General features: G+C 36.4%; 1 protein-coding gene across 10 annotated transcripts in view; it reads right to left on the bottom strand.

Annotated features, from left to right (window-relative positions):
• ARL15 (ADP ribosylation factor like GTPase 15) overlaps nucleotides 1-19899 on the bottom strand; it is a 366598-nt gene that overhangs the window by 179044 nt on the left and 167655 nt on the right. For 9 of the 10 annotated variants that reach the window (XM_036225305.1, XM_036225308.1, XM_036225306.1 and 6 more), the window contains one exon: nucleotides 701-909. In XM_036225305.1, coding sequence (XP_036081198.1) covers nucleotides 701-909 — 209 coding nt within the window. Of the gene's footprint in view, nucleotides 1-696; nucleotides 910-19899 lie in introns of all 10 variants that reach the window. The other variant, XM_036225307.1, reaches the window with a different exon arrangement.

The following is a 19899-nucleotide window of genomic DNA, read 5'->3' as shown; positions in this document are numbered from 1 at the left end:
ATTTAAATTTTGAAAAGTATTCACATATCTTATTACTCTAGTATCATGAACCAGAAGCTTTGCTCAGAGACTGATTATTTGCCCAAAATTAGCCTCATGCTTTCATAGGATAGATACAAGTCAAGAAATGAAATTAAACGAGAAAGGTAAAGAATAAGTCTACATTAAAATGTATTTGGTAGCATGGAACTTGAAAGATAAGACATCAGTTTTCAGCCTGGCTGATTACAGAATAGGACCCATTGCTTCTAGTCAACAGTAAGCATTTCAGAGGGACAAGAACATAACATTTGAGGGCAAGTGATGCATGGTAATACACACGATGTATTTCTTGAAAAGCTTGAGAAAAAAAGAACAAGTTAAATAAGCTGGAGGGGTAAAAAAAAAAAAAAAAGAAATGTTGAATAACTAGGCCTTTACTCCTTTAAAACAGATGAGAAAAATATTCAGATTAAGTCCTCTAACTTTTGCTAAACAGTTAAAAAAAAAAATCTTTGCTCTCCAAGTGGGGTTAGACATGTAAACCATAATTCCTATCAGACTGATCAGGCTTTTCACCTTCTAAGAAAACTAAGGTTTCATGTTGAAGAACAGCATTACCAGCATATGCCTAATTACAGGCATCTTTTAAGATTCCACTGTGGCAGCAAAAGTGCAAAAAACAAGATATACAAAGAGTTATCATATTAATGAGACGTACCTCTTGTACTGATCGAGCAGCTGGCTTGTCTTGATGATTGGCCAATATTAAAAAGGGTAAAGTGCATAACTGTGGGTGTTGAAGAGCTGAGTGCAGTTCATTTCTAGCAGTCTCTAAATCATCTTCTGAAGAGGCACTGTCCAATACAAATATTACCCCTTGAGATCCTTGGTAGTAGCGGCTCCAGTATTTCCGGATATTATCAGCCCCTGTCAAAAACAAAACAAATTCTCTTTTTAAAAATAGCTTTCAGCAACTGAAAAATGTTCCCAGCAGTAATTCCTATTGGAAACCAATGTAGCTTTTAAAAATTAAATGTAGAGGTCATGGTTGATGAGAACAAAGAAGTCATTAGAGCCAATAGGTAGATGCGAGCTTGAAGGAGAACACATAAGTTTAACAGTCATTCTTCATGCTTTTTTTTTTTTTTATTGTAACATGTAATAACTGGGATAACTACTTCTTAAACACAAAAGAATGTTTTCAGATTTTGCTTAATAGTCCTAAATAAATGACACTCCCAACAAATTGTGTTTATACTTACCGCAGAGAACAGCGTAACCTAGCTGTTCACCAAGGCGTCTTTCCACACCATTGACATTAGCTTGGTGACATTTTCTAAAATAACCACTTGCTGGTCAGAACAGCCTTAATTTCACTTAGAAAGTTAAAACTGTAATGTGTCAAAGTGCTGAAATTTGTGATGAACTAAAATCTTGGCCCTTGGTACATTTGCATAATCCCACTTGGCAATGAACACACTCATGGTCTTGAAATAACTAGGTATATAAGAAGATCAGGTCATCCAATGTTAAGTAACCTTAAATATGCAAAGACATGGTATATGAGCAGGGTTGATGTCTATCAGGTAGGGTCCAACCAAGAAAACAAAACAAATAGAAAACAATGAATTGAGAGAGAGAGAGAGAGAGAGAGAGAGAGAGAGAGAGAGAGAGAGAGAGAGAGAGAGAGAGAAGGAGAGAGAGGAGAGGAGAGGGAGGAAAGGGGAGGGGAGGGGAAGGGAAGGGAGGGGAGGGGAGGGGAGGGGAGGGGAGGGGAGGGACGGGAAGGGAAGGGAAGGGAAGGGAAGGGAAGGGAAGGGAAGGGAAGAGAAGAGGAAGGAAAGAGAAATGAAAGGAAGGGACGGGAAGGAAGGAAATTTAATCAGATTGTTTAATATAGGGAATCAGTTGCATAAGTGATGGTGGAACTAAGAAAACAGCAGGGGTACTGAGATGAGCAACATCTTAGGTCAGTTTCCCTATGTGTAGCACTTGAGATAGCATGCTTTGGATTTTTGATTACAGATAGAATGCTGTCAGGAGAAATCAGGAATGAAAGAATCAAGCTAGAATGGGGGAAGGAGCTAAGCAAAAATATGGTTTCAGAAATCTAGCTTTGGATTGAGCCAATGAGGAGCTCTAGAGTGTGGACTGAACTGGAGAACTTGTCCAGTCCAAAGGCAGAAAACTAGGCTGTTATACCCTTGAATAGACACTGGCTATGAGCCACCCCTGGAGAACAGGAGGGGATTGGGGTATGATCTCATAATCTTCCAAATATGTTTGGTTGAGGCAATTACTGTCAGCCAAGGGCAGGCCTCTGGAGAAGGGTACAGGAGTGAGTCATTAGCAGCCAATACCCACAGCAGCTGGGAGATGGATGCACTGGCCCAGTAAAAGATATCTGGGTCGGATACCGACAGCATCTGCTACAGGCTACATCCAGACATTATCCATATGCTAGAGAATCCTCTATAAGCTTGAGGAGCAGAAGTTGAGGCAGTGTTACTTGGTTGTGAATGCCGAAAACAATGAAAATATTGTGTGCATATGTATCCGTATATAAGATTATTATAAATTTTACTAACATAAAGAATGTGTAGCACACAATTTTCATAGAAGAATGCATGTAACATGCTTTACTGTAAATTCTATAGAATTTACTGTAAATTCTCTACAGGATGCTTTCATTGATTTAGACCAACTTTTGTATCTATAGCCAACCAATAGCTACAATTCACAAAGTGCGGTTTTGAAATAAATGTTGGTTGTACTAAGTGTTTTACACATATCAACTCATTTGTCCATAACGGTCTCATGAGGTAGGTACTGTTATCACTTTCGTTTTATCAATGCAGAAACCAAGACACAAGACAAATTATACCATGTGCCCAAGGATATGTACCTAAAAGTACGTCTAGGTCTAATGTGATTGAAATGGAAGGATCATTGAGTAGAAAGATGATGAAGCTAAGTAAAGAATTCTACTACCACAAAAGCTAACAGTGAAAAAAAGGAACTTGTTAGAATAAAATGTACCTAAGTGCTTATATATTAATGCTTATAGTGGAAGCATGTCCAAGAACACTTCCCAACCAATTAATTTAATGAATAGTATTATTAAATACCTATTCTATATGAGTCACTGAGACCTATAATATATATTTAGAAAGCCGTTACCTCTCTTAGCTCAAATCTTCAAATCCTGTAATACTAAGTAGAATGAGGCCTGCAAATATATCAGAAGGCCAAGCGTAAAGAATACTGGTTGCATGCTTTAATGGAAGTTGTCCATTGGAAATACATGGAACATGCTAGAAATCCAATCTGTGAGGTCGTCTCTTTCAACCAGAAAGTTTATTGTCATCTACCACATTAAGGAGCACATAAGGCACCTGAAAATAGTGAGGCAGAATGACAGTAAGTCTAATGACTACATTGGTAGATGAAACAAACCCAAAGAGAAATACCATAACTTTAAAAAGTGTCCCTTATATGACATAACAGATGAATAATACATTACTTTTCATCGGGAAAAGATCCTTTTCTTTAATCTATTGCTACACAGTCATCTATCTGATCTTAGCATTTTTAACTTTCATCACAAATACTGAGCTTGAAATTCCAAAGTCCAGTTCTCCTGCACGAAGGTTTGAGTCAGCTGCAAACTAAACCCAGTTCAGGCTGAGGATACAAGCAGTGGGGTGAAGGGTGGTATGCAGTTGCTTAGTCGAGCTGAGAGAACCTCAGTTTCGTCATCAGATTAAAATGAGAAATAGATGTGTCATCAACCCAGCTGCCAGGTGCTTTGAGAAGTGAGCCTGAGAAAATTAGTAACACCTGTTTGATGCCCACATTTCCAACATTCCTAACCCATAAACCAAATCCAGAAGGAGTAACACATGCACAGGACATCATATTAATGATAGTCTGAGACCACTCTTATTCTAATGACTGAAAATTGTGTCCTCTGGGTCACTTAAATTAACAATTGTTAGATAAAAAGGTTAAACATCAAACTCAAACCTGGTCTATATTTAACACATTTAGATTAAAAAACAAATGAGATAATCTTACCAGTAGGGATGCTGGGTGAAGGGTGTCAGCAAATATCCTAATTCCTCAAGGTCCAATGGTGCCTTACTAAGAGTTGTAAGGAACCCTTGGGAATCTAAGAGTTCATTCTGAGAGCCAATCAACCAGGATAACCTGGTTCAAGGTACCAGAACAAGAGCAGACAGGAGCATGATATGTCTTCACTGTGCAGGTCCATTTCTATGGCATACTATGGAATGCAACACGCCCGCATTCATTCATTCATTTACTCACTCATTCATTCATTCATATCACAGATATTTACTGAGCATCTGGCAGCACCTTATAGATGCCGGGGACAGGGAAACAAAACAGAACAAAATTTCAGTTTCCATAGTTCTTATATTCACTACCAGCAGAGTCAGCCTGACCTTATAGAAGCTGAAATGCCAGGTACTCACTTTCCCAGGCTCTTTCTCTCTCTCATAACAGAGATATTATAATCAAATTCTGATGCACTGAGACTCAACAATAGTCTGCTGAAAACTTTTGAAAAAGATTTTGCTCCTCAATAAAAAGAAAGATACCCAAAGAGAGTTGTCTCTCTCATCTAGCTTTTAGGTTTCATAGGTGACTGAGTGATGCTCTGAACAGCAGTAGTCATCTAACAACCTTGAAGGAGACATAAGATATCAGAATGGGAAGACAAAGCCTGGGGCCTTGAGAACACTCCTGCGCGATAGAACCAACCCCTTACAGTGTAAGAACTCCTTACTCTGCAAACACAGTAAATGCCCACCATTCGAGCTAATTTTAGAAGATTATTTTATTTGCAGCCCCCAACATGCTTATTTTCCTCATGTTAAATTAAAAGGCTATGATTAAGTTTCTTAAAGGAGTTGCTCTTTAAAAGATGAATCTGATAAGCTATAATAAGGATATGCAGGAGTCAAAAATAAAAAGTTGCTCAAAGCTGTCTCTATGAAAAATCTGATACCTAGACCAAAAATATCTAATTAAACATTTTATGATTAAAAAAATATATTCTATATTGGTACTTTCCAATATGGTAGCCACTAGCCACATGTGGCTATTGCGTATTTGAAATGTGTCCAGAGCAATTGAAGAACTAAATTTATTTTACTTTATTTAAATTTGCTTAAAGTTAAAATGCCCATGTGACTAGTGGCTACTGAACTGAACAGTGTGCTCAAGGTATTTCAGTAACTTAGTGATGACAGGAGTGCTAGAAACCACTAAGACAGGAATAGTTACAGAGATCTAATCTTATCTCTATAAGGAAAAGCATGTACCCTTGCTGGTACAAGAACAGGTACAGCCACTCCTGTCCAAAGATGGTTTGCAAAGGGCTATGCAACAGGCTAACTGGGATGAGGGTCTCCAGGGCTGTCAGCCATGCTGTGAGAGCACACGAGGTCAAGATTAGAAGCCCAGACTATCTTCTCTTTCTATCCTCTTACCACAGTCCTAAGAAAATGAAAGACAGTAAGAATAATTTCCCTTGGGAAAATTTAATGAGATTGGAGGCCCATAAATGGAGCCCATTTTGGAGAACTTGAATGGTAAATAGGTCTTTAAATCTTAGAGAAGGATGTATCCTCATAACAAAGGTTACTTTGGTGGCATTACCTTTAGAAGAATGGTTCCCAGCATGGGGAGAAAATGTTTGAAGAGCAGAAGATGAAAAGGAGTAGTGAGAGAGAAGTAATAATTTCAAATTCATTTTTATTCCTCCCATCTATGGAATTTCAGTCTATCTGATTGGTAGTTCTTTTGATTCTTTTCATCTTCTATAAGACAGACTCAATCTGTTTTTAAAAACTGAAATACTAAGGATTCAGAAGGACTAACATACATATCTAAACTCAAACATTTAATATGAACTTCTCACACACGCATTCGCTCACACACAAAAAGCCAAAATATATCGAAGTAAATTAAGCCCTTCCTAAATGGCCAATACAAAGTGCAAAAACAAAGATTAAAAGCCAAGTTCTCTGAAGAAAGGTATGTTATTTTGTTTTGTTTTTCAAAGAGTCGAAAAACACTAGAAAATGAAAGAATTGTTCGAAAATGGGAACCAGAGAGTTGTTTATGAAAAACAAAAATTTGTTCTGCATGACAGAACTACCAACAAACTAAACTGTTTAGCTGGAGGAGACCAAAGTCTTCAGACTCAGAGTGATAACCGCTGTGAATATCCACATTGGAAATAAAAAATGATTAACATACAGTCACCTTCACCACCCCCATAGCTACATACCACATAATACTAACCTTGTAAGGTGTTTATATATACATTACCTCATTTAACCTTTTAACATTTATCATCCTCTTTTAATAGATGAAGAAATTGGGCCAGAAAGGATAAGCACTTTGCTCCATATCCAGCTAATAAATAGCAGATTTACGCTTCAAATTTCGGACTCTCCCAATGAAGTGGGAATGGATGGAATATTCTATGTGAATGAGCGGGCATATATAAGATGTGTCCACAGACTTTAAAGAATGGTTAAGATTAATATTGGGGAGAAAAAACATCCCAGGAACAGGTAGGAGCATAAGCTAAGAGAAAATTAGGAATGGGTGGGTAGTGGGACACAGGAAGAGAATAAGCATGAAATATGAAGTCTCAGCTATGCTACGTAAGTTGCTAGTGTGGAACAGACTCTGGATGGCTTTATAAGCTAAGCAGAGTTCTGGGCTGGATGCAGCAGTTAGAGAAGAACTATTACAGAGCCCTGAGGCACTCTACCAGGGCAGTGTTGTCTTAAGAGCCCTGCCTACTACCCACTGCCTGTTAGCACTTATGGTAGACAGTACTACCTACTCATACCTGAGATTCCTCCAGTCCCAAACAGCCAAGCCTCCAGAGTTCATAAACCTTCGAAATGAGTAAACAAATGTCCTACATGCTCCTAGACATATGGCTAATTGCATAGCTTGAAAAGACTTGTTTATGAAGGTATTTCTATATTTATGAGAGATCTACCATAAGAAATGTGTGAGGAAGGGAAAAAAAGAATGTTCTTCCTTCTTCCAAAGGCAATAAGACTGACTCTCAGCAAAGGAAATACAGCTTCTGTCTATTTTGGATTCCCCCTTCGCAAATGGCTCATGTGAGAGGTGAATGCAGGAAATACAAGTGGAAGGAAATACAAGGGGAAGGGAGACAGGGAAAGAGACAATCTACAAAAGGAGAGTTGTCCAGCCAGCTACTACTGTGGGGAATCTGAGTTTATCATGCTGGAACTGGAAGCCAGGCACTGGGAGATGAAGCGGTTGGGTCTTCATCCACCTCTCTCTCGTTAGTGGTTGTCTGAGGGCTGTTTAGGCAGGCCAGGCGTGAAATTCCCAGCATATCTGGCTTGCTCACGGCACTCATGCAAAGCAGACTCTCACAGCCAAAGAACTCTAGTAGGCAAAGAATTCAAGGTACTGGCTGTTGAAAGTCGTCTGGTGCCTGTGAAAACGGGGTTATGGATAAAACCTCTTTCAGCCACACACACCTCCCAAATAGTATTGTAAGGGTCAATTTAGGCTATCTGACCAGCTGTTGGCTCAGAAGTAGACAGCACAAAAAACACAATCATTATGTGGAAATAAAGCATTTTATTTTACTCCAGAAGACCAAGGAGATCAACGATATTTTCATAATTATACTAAGAAATTATTTGCTATCATCACAATGTTGACATTGTTACTGATGGCGCAAAGCAAGGGCGAACGAACCAAGGTGCTGGGACCAGACTGGCAGTCATGGTGTTCTAGACTACTGTATGTTTGCGATGTGAAAAAAGTCAGTTTCACCTAAGAATAAACTTAATAAAGCAGGAAAAATTTTCAGTTTTATTAAATTAATTCTTTAATGTGTCTTTTTAAATATTCTGTATAACTTAAATGAGAAGCAGGAAAAAGTATTTTTGCTACACACCGAAGCACACGGTTGTTTTGAGGGAAGTACTCGTGCAACTGAGTTGTGAGCGAAACTGGTCATCTTCCTTTTCATAGAATTCCATTTTTACGGGAAATTTTAACTGACAAACTACGATTACGCAGGCTTGAGTATTTGATAGACATTTTCTCAAAAATGAATATGTAAGCCTATAACTTTAAAGAAAACAATTGATAATATGGGTTGTCAATGATATAATTTGTTTTCAAACCAAAACTAGAATTCTAGAAAACTTGTTTCTGCCTCTGGGATCTTGACAGCTTCTCAGTGATGAGATTGGTGGTGATATTAACACATAAATATTTATAATGAAATGTGAGAACTTTTGGCAGATCTACACAACTTAGTGAATCAATACTTTCCAAATGACCAATGCATGATGGCACATAACCAGGCATAGATAAACAGTACACTCAATGTACAGGACTCATAACTGTGTACAAAAAGTTCACTGACGTGCTTTTCAGATTCCGTATTGCAAATGACCTTTAAGAAACTACCACTTGTTGAAGAATTTCAGTGGAGTATCGAAGAAGACTATCAATAATGATCTGAAATGGCTATTAAAATACACCTCCCTTAGTCTCAAACAAAGAGGCCCACACCAAGATATATCATACTTAAAATGCCGATGGTTGAAAGCAAAGACAGAATCTGAAAAGCAGCAAGAGAACAGCAGTAATTTACCTACAGGGGAGCTCCCATAAGACTGTCACCTGATTTCTCGACAGAAACTTTGCAGGCCAGAAGGAATTGGCAGGAAATATTCAAAGTGATAAAAAAAAACAAGGGCCTACAATCAAGATTGCTGGTCTACAACCAACTCTACCCAGAACAGCTATCATTTAGAATTGAAGGATATAAAAAACTAAAGGAGTTCGTCACCACCAAAACAGTATTACAGGAAATGTTGGAGGGACTTCTTTGAGGAAAAAAAAAAAAAAAAACATAAAAAATATGAATAAAAATGACAATAACTACCTATTTGTCATTAATTACTTTAAATACAAATGGATTAAATGCTCAAATCAAAATTATGATGGCCGAATGGATAAGAAAACAACCCCTAACATGTGCTGCCTACAAGAGACTCACTTCAGATTGAAAGACACACACAGACTGAAAGTAAAGAGATAGAAAAGGACATTTCATGAAAACGAAAACGAACAAAGTATCTGGAGTAGCAATACTTACACCAGACAAAACAGACTTTAAAACAAAGGCTATAACAAGAGACAAAGAAATAAACACCACTTCTGGATATTTATCTGAAGAAACACAAAATAATACTTTGAAGGGACATGTGCATCAATACATACAAGGTATAATATCAATACATATAAGGTACATAAATAAAAGCCCTTTGGGGGTCTCAATAAATTTTAAGGGACATATATGCACTGAAGGATTATTTACAATAGACAAGATATGGAGGCAACCCGGGTGTCCATCAATGGATAAATGAATAAAAAAGAAGTGGCACATATATACGAAGGAGTGTTACTAAGCCATAAAAAAATTTTTTTAAAGAATAAAATCTTGCCTTCTGAAACAACGTGGATGGACCTAGAGGGTATTGTGCTGAGTGTAATAAGTCAGAGAAAGACAAATGCCATATGATTTCACTTCCATGTGGAATCTAAAGCGTGAAATAAACAAACAAAACAGAAACAAACTCATAGATACAGACAACATTTTGAAGGTTGCCAGATGGGAGGGGGGTTGAGGAGTGAGGGAAAAAAGAGAAGGGATTAGGAAGTACAAATTGGTAGTTACAAAATACTGATGGGGATGTATAGTGTAAGGAATATAGCTAATAATATTGTAATAACTATGTACGGTGTCAGATGGGTACTAGATTTATTGGGGTGATCATTTTGTAAGTTATACAAATGTCTAATCACTATCTTGTACACCTGAAACTAATATAATATTGTATGTCACTGTAATTGAAAAATAGAAGAATTATTATTTAAAAAAATAAATAAAATACACCTCCCTTTTCAAATTGCATATCTATGTGAAGCTGGATATTTTTTGTTCTAACCTCCAAGCATATAGCAACAGATTAAATGTAGAAGCAGCTAAGAGAATATAGTCCTGTTCCACTAAAGTAGATATTAAAGAGATCTGCCATTCTTCTCAACTACTTTTATTTTGGAAACTTAATTTTCATAAAAAACATGTTTTTACACTGATGTGTAATGGATTTATTGTTACTTTTAAAAGAATATAAAAATATATATTTTTTAAATTTATCAGCTTTAATTTTCAACAGCAAATATCAAAACATATTAGGTACATAAATAAAAGTCTTTTGGGGGTCTCAATTAATTTTAAGAGAATAAAGGGCCTGAGACCCTATAGAGTTTTTAGAATTGTAGATACTCGTTATCTTTTATATACAAAAGGTACCATAAAGGTTTATTAAAATTTAGGCATGAAATTCCAGTGGGAATAAAAGTGTTACACTGAGCTATCTTTACTCTCACCCTATCTCTTGCCCAAAGATAGGACAACTAGAGTTGGGCGTGCCATCTCACAATTAAGGTCTATACAGGAATCCACATTCATCTCCTTGGTCTCAATATTTGGTCCCAGAGAAATTATTCTGATGTAGGTGGGCAAAAAAATCTAAACTTCAAATACCACACTTCCAGGAGACTCTGGAGCAGGTGGTTTCTCAGCCCACCATTTACAAATTTCTGAACACTACACAAGATGATACACCAATTGCCCTCTTCTTACCTTATCCTCTCTTCAACAAGTATTCTGGAGGTCTGTGTTACTCAGAATGCAATGTTATATTATAACTTTCAATGTCAAGTCCCAAAAACTGGCTATGAGGGCTATGCCTACTATCTGATATTTGCCCTTCATATCCTCATCACATTCCATCTGGATCACAAGAATGGCCTTCTAACTGGTCTCCTAACTTCTATCCTGAAAACGATTTGATTAAATTACTAATATTTGTCCAGAAAACTAGCTCAAGTTCTACCACCATTCTGCTCAAAATTTCTAATTGCCTATAACTGAAATTCCTAAACTACTTGATTTAGCATTTACAGTTCTCCATGATCTGGCTCCTATTGGCCATTCCCTGCGCATCTCTCCATTACTCTCCTTGCAACTTTGCTCTCCTGCATCACATCTAGGCTTTTCAGTCGTGTGTTTGGTTGCGTTATCCCCTCTGCCTGGAGTTCTACCATGTCGATTCTTTCCTAGCTCTTGCACATTCAGACCACAGCATGCCCTTCAAGTGCCAGATCAAACATCACTTATTCCCCCCAGCCTGCCATGATCTTCCAGCTAAAAATAATTTCTCAGAAACGTTTAGTCTATTTCTCTTAGTTCTGCTTTTCCACCTTGTAGCAATGTTATCTTGAATGAACATTTCATCTTTGTGATTAGACTAAAAGAGCCATGTGGGAGTTTTGTACATTTATGTGGCTAGTTCATCTCCATACTCTGAATGTATCCAACACAAAGTCTTACATATAGTGGGAACTCAATCATTATTCTTTCAATGAACTGATTAATCTTTTATAAAATATTTATTCAGATTTCTCAAATGAAGAATGCAGAATTTACCTAACAAATCATTCCACGATACAGAAATAACTATCTTTTTGTTTGATAATCATAGTTTTTTGGTTTACCATTATTAAAATGTAATTTTTATGTTTCTGGCACATACTCAATTCTGCAAATTTCTCACCCAACATCTAGAATGGAAAAAAAATGTTAAAACACATAAGTAATAAAACTTAATTGCTTAGTCTTTTTCAGAGTTCTGTCTTAGTATTTGGAAACGTGCAGCCACAATGCAGCATGTGCTAAGAACTGTGCTAAGAACACAAAAGCTTTACCCTCTGTCTTTGTGATCCTACCCTATTTGTGACCCTTTCGCCTATCCTGATATCCAACAGAACAAGCAGCCACAAGAAATGAAAAGCATGGCAAGAAAAGCTGTCCTGGACAAATGCTCCTTTTCATGCTCCTGTAAAAGCCAAGGCCTGACTTCCTTGAAAACCCACAAACTCCAATGTGGTCACAATTTACATAGTTCCAAATGTTTACAAAACAACGATTGCTGAACTATTGGCATAACACAAAAAAAGCAAAGTGCATCTGTAAGTATTCTGGGAAATCTAATGGCTGGACTAGAAAAGCTAATATGGGCACAATTTTTTTTTTTTTGAAATTGCCATTGACCAAAACAACAAATTGGTAAGAGCCAAATGGGGAATTTTCTGGCTGAAGTGGAAGGTGTTTGTTACATACTCAAGGTGAAATAAGATAATAAATAAGATAAGTTAATACTGTGAAAACACCATAGTATTCTAGCATAGTTTGCCAGTTCTCCCCTACGAGTATTTCTTTTTTATTGTAAACTTTAACTTAAAACTGTGTGCCAAAATTGACAGGGATAACATGAAGTTCTAGATTAACACAAATTCACAGCCCACAGAAAAAGTTTAAAACAATCTAATATCTCCTCCTATATAGCAATAAAGAATAGAGTCACAGGTTATAAGCTTGATACTCAAAGGTAGAATATTAGTCTTTCACTTCTAACTGCAATTTCTCTTCTGTGACTAATGCATCCTCAAAACAAGTTATTATGTAACCTACTCGTGTTATAAAACCTTAATAGAATTCTGCTTGGTCTATGGTATTTATTTGATTCTACCTATGTTTACCTTTCTTAACACTCTATCATTCTTAATGAAAATGCTTATCACAAATCCAAAGGGAGATTCAAGTTTTTCTTCATGGACTATTCCTTTTGTTCTACTTGCTGTTACCTTATTTATTAGAGAGGTACATCCAGGATCCATGTTTAGGCTTAGGCATAAAATAATGAATGGCAAAGGAACAAACTAGATTTTAGGGAAATGGCAGCAATGTTTAATTTAGGCTTACATGCACTATAATTTGAATTAGGTAATTGGACAAGCCAATGTACTTTACAACTCATAAATAAATGTGAGCAGCTATCAGCTTCGGGGTCAGACGTGTTCCCAGATCTTCAGAATAGAAAATGTCTTCAGAATTTGGTACAACATTTTCCTTGATCATAAGGGAATGCAACCGGAGTTGGGTTCAGTACTGATGGTCAGCTGGCTCTGACAGTAGAGCGATTAATAACAGTGTGGACTCTGAAGTCAGACTCACTGGTTTCAAAACTTAGTTCTAGCACACGTCATCCTAGTGACCTTGGTTAATAAGGTCGGTTTTTCTAAACCTCGATTTCCTTTTCAATAAAAGGGAGAACATAATAAGAGGTATCCCGAATGATAATAGGGATTAAATGAAAATACTCATTTGACAGTGTTTTGAATATTCTAAATGTTCATTGTGTTAACTATTACTTTCTTGTTATTGTTTCTATTATTATTTGGCCAGCATTTAAGCCTATAACTTACTGAACAACTAAACTAACCTTTGTTCTAAGGCCTGAAGGTAAAAATCTACCAGGTACTGAAAGGAACACGCAAAGGAGAACAGGTTCTTCTACAATTTCCAATACAGCCAGTGTTATACAAAATAAACTGAGTTTTGAACTTGGGGTGAACTCTGACTTCTTTTCTAGGAACTTTCTGCTATATCCTGTATTTCCGTTAACCTCTAGTACTTTATATCCCTCAATTTCTCCCTTCCCCATTGCTGTCCAGATTTCTTCTCTCCAACACTAAAAAAGAGGTTCCTCTTCTTCTCAAGAATATGTATGTTCCTTCAGTACTGATGTCTTCAGCTAGATTTTTAAAGAAACTTTGTGATTAATCAATTTAAAATTAAGGAGACACTCATATATTTTACATGAAAAAACCCCAATTGATCCCCAATACAAACCAATTTTATGTGTATTAATGTTGCCTCTAAGGCTAACATATGATATACATATACACACACACAAAGCTATTATTACACTTTATATTTCTCTCCCTTTTGTTATAAACACACAGATGGTCAAAGATCAGTGCATTTTTTTTCAGTGGTTCACCTGGCTGCAGTAGTAAGAGCTGAGGAAGTATGGGTTAAGGCTGGGCTACCAGTCCTAGGCAAGTGCTCTTTCCCACCCCTCACCCCCACCAAGGACTACGCTTAAGGAAATTGTAGTTAACTAAAAATAGAAAATAAAGCAAACATACAAAATTCTTGCAACTGTTTATAATCCACTTTCTCACACAGCTTTTTTGTAGCTTTCATGTAAAAATACCAGTTTCACCAGGTACTATCTCGATAGCTCCACTAACAATTTGGTAAAAATTACCAAGATCTTCCTTACTGGGAGTGTTTATCACTGCGTCTCCAGGTGTCCATGAAGACTCTGGCACAGAGCAGACACCCAATATTTGTTGACTAAGTCAATTAATAAGTGAATGAAAGAATATGTCAATTATTTGCCCTTGGATTTGAGTATAAGCAGTCTCATATTTTTATATAGTCTAAAATACCTTTCCCCACTCCCTCCCTTTCTTTCATAATTCTTTTCTAAAATATTCCTCTTCTCTCTGAGCTTCTTCCTAAAGCAGGCTGTCCTTTTTTCCGTTCTCTGAAGTAAGCTTTCACTGTGTGCTTCAAAACTGCCATTATCAAGGGGATGCTCGTGACAAAATCACTCCACTTCATACAATCTCCATAACCAAAGCTGGATGAATCATTAAAATGTTTTCTTAAGGGAAACTGAATTCTCTTTTTATACAATTACTATATGTTTAAAAACAAGATTAGCCCACTATATCATATATACCATAAAAACAGATGTCTTCACATGTAACTAATCATTAAATCAATAATTGCCGACCTTCTGTTTTTGATGCAATGTATGGGATGTCTCCAGTTATCTCGAGAGGCAAGTGGAGCTCTCAAAGTAAAATTAATTTTAATTAACTTAAAAAATATAAGTGTGCATAGTCATCCAGCACTAGGGAACAGAAGGTTGCACAAAATAGAGTGGCACAGCATAAAAAGATTAGGTATCAGTGCAGCAACCGAAGGGAAGGAAACTGAGTTTCGAACATTGCCTGATGTCAAGCACCTCACTTCCAAATACAGTTTCCCATGAAGATCTCATTCAAAAGAAAAGGAGACAGTGCAATTTAAATGATGCTAAGCCTACTGTCTAATTTTTATTTAGATTGGGATAGTTAAAGAATATATTTGTCTGGGAACAGATTACATGAGAAGAAACATTTATTGGGTATCCAGTAGGGTTCCGCAATGCTGGATTTTCTTAAAGCTCTGATATTAGGTTAGGACTTATTTTTATAGCTAATGAGTGTCCTTTCATGCCCTTATTCTATCTAGATAGCTGAAAGCAATTACAGAGTAGACATGTATAAAAGTATGCTAATCTGACATAGGATCACTGTCCCTAAAAAAACATTTTCAACACATTTATCATAGACTTATTGCTATTTTGAATAGTTTTTCTTATATGCACGTAACTAAACCAAACACATACAAAAAATTTTAGAGAGAAAAAGCACACTAACCATCCGTCCTCCTTTTTTTGGTTTATATCCTTCAAGATTTCTCTTCTTTAATTAGAAAAATGATGGTCTTGCTATAAACTACATCCAATACACACACACACACACACACAGTCTTAGTACACAAGTCAATCTAAGATTATATAAGGTTATATAAGATATAACGTTATATCCATCCTTGTAAATTATCATGCCTAAGCAACCTTTTATGCAAAAAAGTAGAAAGTAGTAAAGGAGTGACACATATTATATTTCTATAAAGCCAGGAACCATATATCTTTCTTTATACCTGCAGTGGAGTCATAGTCATTCAGTAAATGATTTGAATCTACATGAGAAAAGTATACACAGTCTGTCAGGAAGAGCACATGGTCACCCCAACATAAATACCCAAAGTCTCTCAGAAATGATAACAGTAACCCCTTAATGTTTGTGGCAGCCAACCTCCAATGATCCCCACCTCTTGGTATTGACACTTTTTTGCAATCTCTCCTTGAGTGTAGTCTGGCCTTGTGCTTTACTTCCAACCAACAGAACAGCATACGCAATGGCAATGTCACTTCTGTGATTAGGTTATAAAACATTGTAACTTCCATCCTGAGAGCAGATTAACTCTTTTGTCTCCTTGGTTTGGACCCTTTTATGAAGAGAACTGCTATGTTGGAAAGGTACATGTGGCAAAAAATTGAGGACATCCTCTGGTCAACAGCTGGCCAAGAAATGAGGCCCTCGGTCTAACAATCTCTAAGGAACTGAAATCCGCCAATCAAAAAGTGAAGTTAGAAGGCTGAATAATACTCCATTGTACAGATATACCATGTTCTGTTTGTTCACGCATCTGCTGATGGACATTTTGGTTGTTTCCATCTTTTGCCTACTGTGAATACAGTTGCTATAAATATTGCTGTACAAGTTTTTATTTGAACACCTGTTTTCAGTTCTTTTGAATATATACCTAGGAGTGGAATTGCTGGATCATATGGTAATTCTATTCAACGTATTAAGGAAAAATGTGTATGCTTTCCTTTAAGTCTCTAAGTTTAGAGTAAATTGTTACACAGTAACAGATAAGTAATGCAAAGTTAAAAATAAATTTTCAGCTAGGCAGAAATTTCTAAAATGTATATTAATGAACTAAGGAGGGAAAATCTTAACTTACTCTAGGCCTTACTGGCAACTTATTTCTCTAAAGAACATCTACTGCATTCTCAAAATGCTTCTTTCAAAGGCAACGTGAAAAAAAAAATATTACTATGAGAGCTTGACTTCCATGTGCTATGCTGTGCTATACTATGAATAAGAAAATAAAAAAGACATGATCTCTACCCTCAGAGTACATAGATCTCAAGTTTAGAGTTACCTCTGCTGATACTGTCCAGAATTCTTTCTCACTTTACATATCCTCCTTGGGAATATCTTCACTCACATTGTTTCAGCTACTTATTATATCCTGAAAACAGTTCAAATGCTCTCAACTAATCTCCCAAACACTAATACTCTAATTTCTTAAGTCTATTATATAATTTCTTCTAGATGATTCCCTGGTATTCTAAACTCAACTTATCCCCAAATGAACTCATTTTTGCCAGGCATTCTTTTGCAAACCAGCCTCCAGGATTCCTTGTCTGGGCACTCAGCCACCTAAACTATGAATCTTCGAAGTCATTCTTAACTCCTTATTCCTTATTCCTCCTAATAGTCAATCATCAATCACCAAAATTTACCCCAGTGTAAATACAAAGCTTTTGGATACCATAAAACACCACCATTGTTTCCTCCGACAGTTTTTTTTTTTTTTAATTTTCTGCTCCACTCATGGCATACCTAGAAAAGTCCTATGAACATTTTAAGTCTACATCCAAACATAATCTCCTTGTGAAACCTTCCTTAATTTTATTTTTTACAAGTTGCTTTCTCCAACCTTTGTGATCGTAGAGCAAACTGTAGATTCCTTCAATGTCAGGGATCTTGAAACAATGCATGCGTTTTAACGTGTCCAGTTCTTCACAACTACTACTCTAGGCTGATAGCTCTCTGAACAAATATTTTGACACCGATTCTTCTGGATATTTCAAGGAGCTATTATAGAAACTTACATATAATCTGCACTCAATTCATGTTTGCTGAATTAAAAATAGTCATCGGATTTATACTGTTCATTGTTCATTTATTTGATCAACAAGCAAACATCTACTATGTTGCTTCTATGTATAGAACATAGTGCTGTGCACTAGGAATACAGTGGTGAACCAAGTAGACATAGCTGCTGCCCGACTGATAAGCTCAACTATCCAGAACACAAACAAAAACTGAGAGCCATGGGGCAGCCAATAGAAATGTCCCCAAATTAACATCCTAAAGTTCACATGCATAACACTCAAGAAAGTCCCTCAGGCACACACAGAAATCTTGCCTAGAAAAAATGTGATCACAGTTTCTTGGCTGCCTGCTCAGAGCATATTAGAAGTTGTAAATCATTATGTGGGAGACAGAGGAGAGAAAGAATCCACCAGAGACAGGCACATGGACAGTAGCAAGAAGAGATAGCTACAAAAGAGACTAAATCAAGACATTTAAAATTTAAAGAAGAAAACAATCAACTACACAAGAAAAAAGACAAAGAACAGAAAATTTAAAAGCACAGCAGTTCAGATTAAATCCAGCACTGGAACAGTTTATCCGCCCTCTAGATAGTAGTGTTGTGTTTCTGATGTCTGTCAAATAATTGATGAATTATATTCCTAATATTTTCATTTATTATTATGGAGAATTTTGAAGACATACAAATAACAGAAAAGAATGATGAACACCATCATTCAACCTCAACAACCATCAATTCTTGTCAATTCGACCTCACTCTCATTCCTCCTTTATATTATTTGAAGCAAATCTCACATATTGTATAATTTCATATGTAAGTATTTTGGTGTGCATCTCTAAAAGATAAGGATTCTTTTGAAAAACATAACCAAAATACCATCATGACATCTAAAAGAAATCAACAATTCTTTAATAACATCAAGTATCCAGTTGTTAAAATAACATTTCTAAAATAAGCTAAAAGTATAGCTTCAGCTGACTCCAAAATGTCTGAGTGAAACACTATTGTGAAATGTATAACATATAAAGATTTCGAAGTCTTAAAATCAATTGTAAGGTTTTTAACCCATTACTAGTAATAAAATGTCTTAAAATAATACATCAAAATCTTTTTTCACACAATTAATTGGTTAAATGTCAAGAAAGAGAGAGTAAGTGCTCTGAGAAGTACCCTCTTCACTAATGCAACAGCCAATGAGGTGTAACATAGTCAATTTATGGTACTGTGGCATCTTAAACTTGTTTCTTTAATCAAGGGAAGTCATTTTATAGGGGAAAAAATCATCCATCAAGGTAATTTTGTTTACAGTCAACAATAGCTCCTTCAGATTTGAAGTGTAACAATTCTATTAATTAAAAGTCATAGCTTAATTCCCTGAAAGAATTATCAGAAATAGTATGCTTACTTATTGTGGGAACATAGCTAATCTTGAGAGAATTTCATGTTAAAATTCAGCTGCATTAGTATTGAAATGTAATTATTCTTCAAAAGGATCATAATATCAAAAGCAAGTCAGATGAAATAAGTGTCATGATATACGCCCTAGAAATCTAGAATTTATCCTTGGCAACCACAATCTGGGTAGCAAATAAAAGAACTTGGGAACTGGTGGATTGTCATTTCTTAAAAAACTGAAACAATTAAAAATTAACAATTAAAAGCCATGGTTTTGAGGAAAAATACATAAATGAGACTCGTGGTACACATAAAGAAGAGTCTGTGTATATGTGGAGGGCAGGAGGTAGTTTGCTTGGCAGAAAGCTCAAAACAGCTTAAAATAGAAATCTGAGGGCGAAAATATGCCTTGATAAAATCTAACCTTCTTCCTAACATGAATGTGCCTTGGAATGATCACAGATATGTTGAAATTCTGTAGCCACTGGGGTGTCTAGTGGGGTCTGAGGCATAATCCCCCCATTTCTTGCCATCGCCTCTAGCAGTAAGCAGTTTCTGTTTATTCCAATATCTCATAAAAAAAAAACTATCATTTTTCATATGACTAATGTGTAAAACCTTGGGAAGCACCAGTGAAAAGAGCTTATCAAGGCTCCCCATGGTCTGATCCAACTGATCTTTCTAACCTTGAATGTTTCCATACCATTTATGCAACCTACACAGGAGCCAAAATGAACTGCTCCCATTTTCGCCTTATACCCATCATCTTTGCTGAACGCTACCACCTCTGCTTATGACTTTTCCCTCTGCTGGGATTCTCCTTTCTCCCTATCTTCAAATTTTCAAGTATAAATTATTCTCGAGTTCTGCATCAGATGCCACCTGTGCCACAACCACTCCTTTTACCG

Source organism: Rousettus aegyptiacus, unplaced genomic scaffold (assembly GCF_014176215.1).
Source record: "Rousettus aegyptiacus isolate mRouAeg1 unplaced genomic scaffold, mRouAeg1.p scaffold_m13_p_8, whole genome shotgun sequence".
NCBI lineage: Eukaryota > Metazoa > Chordata > Mammalia > Chiroptera > Pteropodidae > Rousettus > Rousettus aegyptiacus.
The sequence above is the reverse complement of the archived record's forward strand: the minus strand, read 5'-3'. Positions and strand labels throughout refer to the sequence as shown.